General features: G+C 43.1%; 1 protein-coding gene across 14 annotated transcripts in view; it reads left to right on the top strand.

Annotated features, from left to right (window-relative positions):
* The window catches only part of SKIC3 (SKI3 subunit of superkiller complex), a 50,016-nt gene that overhangs the window by 149 nt on the left and 41,346 nt on the right, over nucleotides 1-8,521 (top strand). For 2 of the 14 annotated variants that reach the window (XM_065046544.1, XM_065046537.1), the window contains exons 1-7: nucleotides 1-30; nucleotides 389-499; nucleotides 2,156-2,257; nucleotides 2,735-2,878; nucleotides 3,930-4,021; nucleotides 4,692-4,767; nucleotides 6,568-6,708. In XM_065046544.1, the coding sequence (XP_064902616.1) occupies nucleotides 2,168-2,257; nucleotides 2,735-2,878; nucleotides 3,930-4,021; nucleotides 4,692-4,767; nucleotides 6,568-6,708 (543 nt within the window). In that variant the 5' untranslated portion in view covers nucleotides 1-30; nucleotides 389-499; nucleotides 2,156-2,167. The other 12 variants (XM_065046541.1, XM_065046534.1, XM_065046546.1 and 9 more) reach the window with 9 other exon arrangements.

Genomic DNA, 8,521 nt, shown 5'->3' with positions numbered 1-8,521 from the left:
GGGCGCGTGCGCGGGCGGTGGCGGCGGCGGGTGAGGGGAAGCGGCCGGTGAGGCCGGAGGTGGCGGATCGGGCTGGATCGGATCGGATCGGATCGGATCGGATCGGATCGGATCGGATCGGATCGGATCGAATCGGATCGGATCGGATCGGATCGGGTCGGGTCGGGTCGGGTCTTGTCGGGTCGGATCGGGTCGGGTCGGGTGGAATCGGAACGGATTGGGTCGGGTCGGTCCGTCGTGTCCTTCCCCCGCTGTGTCCGTCCCCGCGGGGGTGGCTGCCGGCGCTGGGCCGCTCCCTCAGGCGGGCCGCGGGCGCCCCTCGCTCCGGGGCCGGGCTCTTCCAGGGCGCCCGGTTGTGCGCTGACGTGGTGTCTTCGTTTCTCTGTAGGTGAAAATGGAGCTCAGGCTCCGAAATGTCAGCGGAACGGTGTGTTTGTGGTGATCGAGGAGTCTTTACCCTCTCAGGAAGAGAATTTGTCTCCAGGAGCTGTTGAGCCATGTAAGTTTGACAGATTTCATTTTTCTTTCTCTCTCTGAGGGAATCTTTGGAATACACCATCTTCCTTTGTCCTTTCCTTTCTAATTTCTCCCTAGGCCTTTCATCCTCTCTTCATCTGCTTCAACTCTTCAACTCTCTTCATCTCTTCATCTGCTAAAAGGTTTTTTTTTTGTTCTTAAGTTTCTCACTTTTTCAGCCTTTTTCAGTGCCTGCACCATCAGTGTTGTTTCTCAACCTTAGTTTTGACTGTGGTGTTTCTAAAGCGGATTTGAGGCAAAAAATTTACCATATGCATCAAAATAATGCACGATTATGGCAGATTTCAGGAGCGCAAATACCTCTGTAATGTGTCCTTTGATGCTTATCACTTTTGGGTGTAAGGAAACGGTGTCTGCTGTAGGTGTTGAGAAGGGTGAGGAGCACCGTGGCCCATGAACAAGTGCCACAAGCGGGCCATGGCCGTGGTCCTTCTGCAGACTCCACACCAGAACCTGAGCACATTGTCCAGGGTAATATGCCTCTTAGGCACAGTTTGCTGCTTAGTAATTCCTCTTTTAAAATGAAATATAGGCAGGGTGCCTTCCTAGCAATCACTGGCTGCATGAAGTTTGAGTGCCGGATTTTGCACTTGGGACACGGCAACCCTGGCTGTACGGGCAGACTGAGGAATGAGGTGCTGGAGAGCAGCTCTGCGGAAAGGGATCTGGGGGTTCTGGTTGACAGCAAGTTGAACATGAGCCACCAGTGTCCCTGGAGCCAAGAGGTACCCGTGTCCTAGTGCATCCAGCACAGCACGGCCAGCCGGGCGGGGGGGCATTGTTCCTCTCTGCTCTTGCCTCACCTGGAGCATTCGCTGTGTGCAGGGCTGGGGACGCAGGATAAAAGGAGATAAAGCTACTGGAGGGTGTTCAGAGGAGGCTACGAAGTTGGTGAAGGGTTTGGAGGGGAAGCCATGTGAAGAGCAGCTGAAGTCCCCGGGTTTGTTCAGCTGGAGCAGAGCAGCCTGAGGGCAGAGCTCATGGGCTGCAGGTTCCTCAGCAGGAGCAGGAGGGGCAGGGTGAGCTCTGCTCTGTGACAGTGACAGAGCCCAGGGAACGGCAGGAGATGTGCCAGGGAGGGTCAGTGGGACATGAGGAAAAGGTTCTTCACCCAGAGGTGCTGGACACTGAACAGGCTCCCAGGGAGGTGTCACAGCCCAACCTGACAGTGTTCAAGAAGAGACTGGACAACGTCCTCAGACACACGGGGTGACCTGTGGGGATGTCACTGCAGGGACAGCAGTTGGACTCCATGATCCTGTGGGTCCTTCCAGCACAGGATGGTTCTATAATTCTAGGAGTCTAAGGTGACTGCCATGTAACACCTTTCCTCCTGTTTAAATTTATTTTAAACCTTAAGTAAAATTTCATTTAGGGGTAGATACTTTGTGTCATTTAACTGTTTGGAATATTGACTTAATCCTACCTTGAAGATAAGTGTAAGTTACTAATTTTAACCATGTTGTTTCTTTCAGCAGTTTTTAATGTTCTGTGCATTTTGGTGTGTTTCTGTGTGTTTCTATGTTTAAAATGCTCACTCTGCAGGTACAGTAGGATATTAACAATGTTTTGAGTTCAATATATCCTTTTATAAGAACTGTCTATATGTCCTTTTCAGTTAATAGCCACAATGTCGAATAAGGAGGTGAAGGCAGCATTAAAGAGTGCCAGAGAAGCAATACGAAATAAAGAATATAAGGAAGCCTTAAAACATTGCAAGGTAATTAATTTTTTACTTGGAAGGTAAAATGTTTTTGTGCATTTTGTTTGCTGTGCTTATACCCTTACAGCTGTATGGTAATGCGGAATGTCGAGTACCTTGTTGTCGTAAGAGCTGAGATTGATTTTTCAAATTTAATTTCATTGATCATGTTAGCTGCCCACACGTAAACTTTTGTTCCTGTTGCTTTTGCATTTGCATTTTATGTGGCAATAAGAATATTAAGTCTAGAATGATAGAGATAAAAATCCTTGGCGGGAGTTCTTTAATTGCTGATCTACAGATACGGTTACTGGCAGAAGAGTTCAGATATGGAGCATTCTCTGGTATGAAAAGCTGAAGTTATTAATCTTAGCCTTTTCCTAAAAATTTAACTTCTTAACTTCTAGTGTTACCATATGGAATAGTCCACCAAACTGTAAGGGTAAAGTCAATGCATTTCATTCATCAGTTTAACTTAAAATTGTGTATTTCTAGGCAGTCTTGAAGCAAGAAAAAAATAACTACAATGCCTGGGTATTTATTGGCCTGGCAGCTGCTGAGTTGGAGCAGCCTGATCAGGCCAAAGGAGCATATAAGAAGGCTATTGAACTTGAACCAAACCAGTTACTGGCGTGGCAGGTGCGTGAACGTCCAGATTCACTTTTTCTTTCCCTAAAAATGTCACTATGGAGTTAAATAAGGGAATACAGCAGTACTGGGACTTACATCATGTTTTCCTGAGGCCCTTAGTTCTACTGAAGCTTTGGAGTGGCTGAGGTTCAAATTATTTGTGTGTCCAAAGTGAAGCTGTGGGTGGCTGCATATGTATAGCAGGGTGAACTTCAGTTTCAGTGTATTTAATTTTGTGTTTCTTGTGCAGACCAGATAGATAGCAGTGAAACGTGCAAGGGATAACATGAATACAGTGAATTCATCCATGCTTAGGGACTTCCATGCTTGTAGCTCAAGAAACATTTGACAATGGTTCTCTCATAGGAGAAAAAATGTTTTACCCAGTATCTTCTTTTTCCAGCATTGAGGGGTTTGTTACTGAATTATGTTGTTGTTACTTAAAAACAACAGTATACATTAAAAATAGCTATGTGCTGGCTGGTGTGTGCATGGCAACCTGTAACAGTATTTATTTGCAATATGTGGTTGTGTTATTTGGAGACTTCTGAAGCATGAGGTTGTATGTTAAGTCTGTCTCCGGTACCATCAATTGATATTTTTCTAAGTTAGTAAGGTTCTTAGTATTTTAAATACAAATACATTTTAAAGTATAACTGTTGGTGTCTGATTTCAAGGTATATTGAAATTTCCTCAGTTTTGCAGTCATATTCTGGATTTCTGTTACTGTACAAGACAGTATGATACTTGGGTATAGATCTTTTATCATATGACTTAGTGTGATTTGTGTACTGTCTATTATGCAAACAAGATTTTGTAATATATGCAAGTTTCAAATACTTGTTGGTGTTAGTTAAGAAAGTGAGAAAAGCTTTTAATTTAAAATAAGTAGCTTCAGAAGACTGTACAGAAGTATCAAAGTAGATACTGCTCAGAGATTTTTTCATGACATCATTGAAGGCAATAGAATAATTTTTACAGGCAGAACTTGCAGTGTTTGCATGGCACATAACTGTTGACATAAAATCTTACTTATTTTTAATTTTTTTTTTTTTTAAAGGGGTTAGCCAATTTATATGAGAAACCCAACCAAACAGATGCCAAAGGCGACTTAGCAGATGTTTACCGAAAGCTCTTAGAACTCTATGAAAGGTAAAGGAAATTCTATTCCATAATTTAGTCTTAAGATTTCTAGCTCCGTGAATGCCATTGCTGATACACAGGGTAGGACTTTTTTTGTTGTTAAACCTTGTCACAACAGTGGCTCAGCAGTTGTTACTCACATTTGCTGTGCCTGTATAAGGTTTCTTGATCCTGTCTCTTTTGATAGCACAAAAACTCTTGGAATTCTTGTATTTGAGGTTAGTAGTTTAGAGAATTCTCTGTTGTTCAATGTTCTCTGTCTAAACTCAGTGCCTTTAAGCATTTAGCTCTGATAGTTCACTGTCTGCATTAATAAGGAGACTTATTTTTATCTGCTTTAAGATCACAGGTTATATGTCATCTGATTCTTCTAGGTACAGTTCTAAACAAGTCTGACTCTCAGCTGTTACTGGAACTGACTGGAGTGTTCAACTTGTTTCCTTAATCTGAAAATTGTTCAAAAAGAAAAGTACAATGGCTTGAAGTATTTTTTATTTTTTTTTTTACTCAGAGCAGCAGCAACAAGTAAAACTTTTAGGGTGATCTGTAGTATTTATTCTAAATATTTGTTTGGCAACTGAACCTACTAAAATTATTTGACAGAACTTGAAAACCGTTATACTATTTTATAGAAAACTTAGCTTGTTTGTGTTGAATTTTCTTCCTTCCTCCCTTCTAGTGCTGACAAGCAAAAATGGTATGATGTGTGTAACAAGCTTGTGGACCTGTATCATCAAGAGAAGAACTATTTAGAGGTAGGTTGACTACTTTCTCTCCTAAGAAATTTCCCTTTGATCAAAAGTAACTACTTTTCATCAAGGAATCCCCAGTATTTTGGGCTACAGGGTACTCAGGGTCCCTGTGTGGACAACTGCTAGGAAGAAATTATTTTAACTATGTTCCTTTTTTTTCCACTGTGTAACAGACTTGGATGCAATCGGTTAAACTCCCAAAACTTGGCAAAGGATGTTAGTATATGGGCCAAAAGATTAGAACATCATTTTCTGTTTTATTTCCAGAATTCAAGCATGATACCAAATGCACATTTACATGTACATGTGAGTCAGGTATCCTCTGCCTGGCTTGGCCAACTCTAGGTGTCTGATTAGCCCTTCACTGGTGTGGTGATCCCTTCCTAGACTGTCCTCATGTTTCATGCCAGGGGTAGGGTGGAATTTGTAAACAACCTGAACTCGATTGCCTGTGGCTGATTTCCCTTGTATGGGACAGACATGGACCTGCTGGAGAAGGGCCAGAGGAGCCACAGGAATGATCCAAGGCTGGAACAGCTCTGCTGGAGACAGGCTGAGAGAGTTGGGGTGTTCAACTGGAGAAGAGGAGCTCCAGGGAGACCTTAGTGCACCTTTCAGTGCTTAAAAGGGGCCTGTGAGAAAGATGGGACAGACTTTTGAGCAGGGCCTGTTGTGACAGGACAAGGGCTGATGGTTTAAACTAAAGGAGGGAGATTCAGGCTGGACATGAGGAAGAAATTGTTGTCCTGAGGGTGGTGAGAGCCTGTGCCAGGTACCCAGAGAGGTGGTGGATGAACCATCCCTGAGACACCCCAGGCCAGGCTGGACGGGGCTCTGAGCACCCTGAGCTGGTGAAGATGTCCCTGTCATGGCAGGGGGGGCACTGGGAGAGCTGGGAGGGCTCATGCCAACCCAAACATTTTGTGATTCTATTATTCTGTGTGTTGTATTCCATACATAACTGTCAGGACCTGTAAAGCTGCTTCAGGGCAACCCAAGCATCAGCCCAGCAAGCACTCCCAGAGTGTCCCTGTCAGCATCATTGCAAAGTAGTTGTGGCTCTGGTCGCTTACCACGAGGTGGAGCTGTTAAATTCTTGAAGGGTTTGACAGAAACGTTGCTTATAGTCTCTTTAGTAATGTTAAAGGATACATATTGTTGTAGTTACGCTGTTTACTCTTCCTTTGAAAGGGTTTCTTTCTTACAATGTGGTGGATGGTCTTATGACATCTTCTCACCATTTCTCCAACAATGGAAAATCAAAAATTTTACATATCACTTAGCATCAGGCTCATTACTATTAATTAGCTCCAAAGCATCTTTATATACCAGTTTCTGAAATTAAATTCAATATTAATAGCATATGAAAGCAGACTTGCTCTCTGTGTAACAGGAAACTGCAAGTTAGGCTGCAGGGTCCTATTTACTCTTTTTCAGTTTTGTTGATTTTTCCACTCTGGAATTTCAACATGTACTGCTGCTGTTCTTCCAACCAGATTTCCCTTTTTTCTTCAGAGCTTATCAGAGGACTGTTTAGGTCTGTTTTTACTATTTCCTCCAGGAGCCAGAGTCAGAATTCACACTTTTGGTGTTGCCTCTTTTATTTACTGTACCTTGTAAGGCAGACAGGTCCCTCTCAATGCTTTGGGATTTGTTATTGCTTTAATCAGAAAGCAGGTAAATCTGGGTCATTACTTTAACAGTTACTTTGTTGTCTCCCCTGATGTGGTTGAGTGCCCAGTAATTGGAAAGCTTGTATCCAGTTCTTTAAAGATTGGCAACTTATTTGCTTCCTGTTGACAGGTGGCTGAAGCATGGCAGAAGCTGATCCAGATGAAACAGGAGGAAGGTATAGAAAAGGCAGAGCTTCATCAGCTTTGGAAGAAGATGATCCAGTTGCTGAAAGACAGTACACAGACCCAGGATAATAAGACCGAACAGTCGGTAATGTTTATCCCTCCTCATCTACATACATACATATGCATACTGCAGCTGGACTTGAAATGAAGCCTTAAAACCCCTACAAATCTTGCAATTTCATGTCTCGTTAATCTGCAGTAGTACTAAACTTCTCAGGAAAAGGTGTGTGATTTTAACTTCTGACAGAAACGGTGAGGCTGCAGCTGCCTGTGGTGGGCCTTATGTGGAATAAACACCTAAATCCAAGCAGTCTTCCTGGAACTCCCTCATTAACTGCCTCCTAAATTCTGCTGGAGCCCCACTTTGCCCTGTAGCACAGTGTAGTGCTGCAGCACAGTTCTACCTCTGCATGTTATGAGAAGCATCACTCATAAGCTTTCACAGAGTCTAGAATGTAGGCATTATTCAAAACAAGAAACTTCCCCAGAGGGTCAAAGAATTAACTTAACACTGTTTTTCCTTTGTACATAGTGCTTAGCATTGTTTGGGTCCAAATTTTCCTTTCTCCTGTAGATTTTAAGCTCTCTCTTCTTGGGAGAATGTCAAAACTAATTGGAGCAAACAGAAAGATAATGAATTACACTAATCCTGTGTTCTCTATGGCTAAAGTTAATTTTGTTTTATCTGGCTTGTCTGCTCTTGCAAGATGAACCTACTTCAGCATGAAAGGTGGAAATCACCATTCTGGTTGACAGTAGTGCTCCAGAAGGTAGAAAATAGAAACTGAAATACTTTCAGACAGCAGAAAATTGTATCTGGATCTCTACTTTTTGAGAAGACAAATGCCTTACGTTATGAGCTCTTACAGAAAAGAGGTGCTGTAGGCTATACTGCTCGCCTTTTTGGGGACAAGAAGTTTCAAAAATAAATAAAATTACAAAAATATCAGGAATAGTTTTCACATGGAAATCTACAGTTCAGTTTATTGCAGTTTTGAGTAAAGCAGCTGAACCTAGAAGGATGTGGCGTTGAAGGCAACCTCCTATTTAGTGTTTTGCTTGTGACAAACCGTGGGCAACTTTTTGTTTGGCATGCTTATTGGTGGTGTACTCTGTGGTATCTGTTATCCAATGTATAAGGAGTCAAGAAATGAGGACTAGATTTCCAGACAAGAGCAGAGGGAAGGGCTGACACCTAATCCTAGAGGACAGTAACCTAGGTTTTGTGCTACCAATTCCTTCTTTGAATTTTGATTAGGTTTGAAGAAGAGTCTATGTTCTCACAAATTTCGTCTTCCTTGTGCCCGTCTTATGGTATGAAACAGTGTATTACTGCTTCATCTTGTAGCAGGCAGTTAATGTGCTTTGGATTCTATTTGAGTACTACTTTGTGATAAGGAACTTTGAGACTTTCTCTGTTCACAGTACTAGTGTAAATTTAATTGGTAGGATCTAGATAATAAGATGTAAATATCCACTTAACTATGGAAGAGCTGGAAGGCAGGTCCTATAAGCAGCAGCTGAGGCCTCTGGGTTTGTCGAGTTTGGAGCAAAGGAGGCTGCGGGGCAACCTCACGGCTCTACAGCTTCCTAAGGAGGGGACATGGAGAGGGAGGTGCTGAGCTGTTTTTCCTGGAGTCCAGTGACAGGACATTTGGGAATAGCTCGAATTTGCAACAGGAGAGTTCAGACTGGGAATGAGGAAGCATTTCTTTGCCGAGAGGGTGGCCAAACCCTGCAACGGGCTTCCTGGAGAGGTGGTTGATAGCCCAAGCTGGCCAGTGGTTGAGAGATATTTGGTCAGTGTCCCTAATAACATGATTTAACTTTTGGTCAGCCTTGGGGTGGTCAGGCAGGCGCACTAGATGGGTGTTGTAGGTCCCTTCTGCCTGAAATAG

This window comes from Columba livia, chromosome Z (assembly GCF_036013475.1).
Source record: "Columba livia isolate bColLiv1 breed racing homer chromosome Z, bColLiv1.pat.W.v2, whole genome shotgun sequence".
Classification (NCBI taxonomy): domain Eukaryota; kingdom Metazoa; phylum Chordata; class Aves; order Columbiformes; family Columbidae; genus Columba; species Columba livia.
Note: the sequence above shows the minus strand (reverse complement) of the source record. Positions and strands in the feature narration are given on the sequence as shown.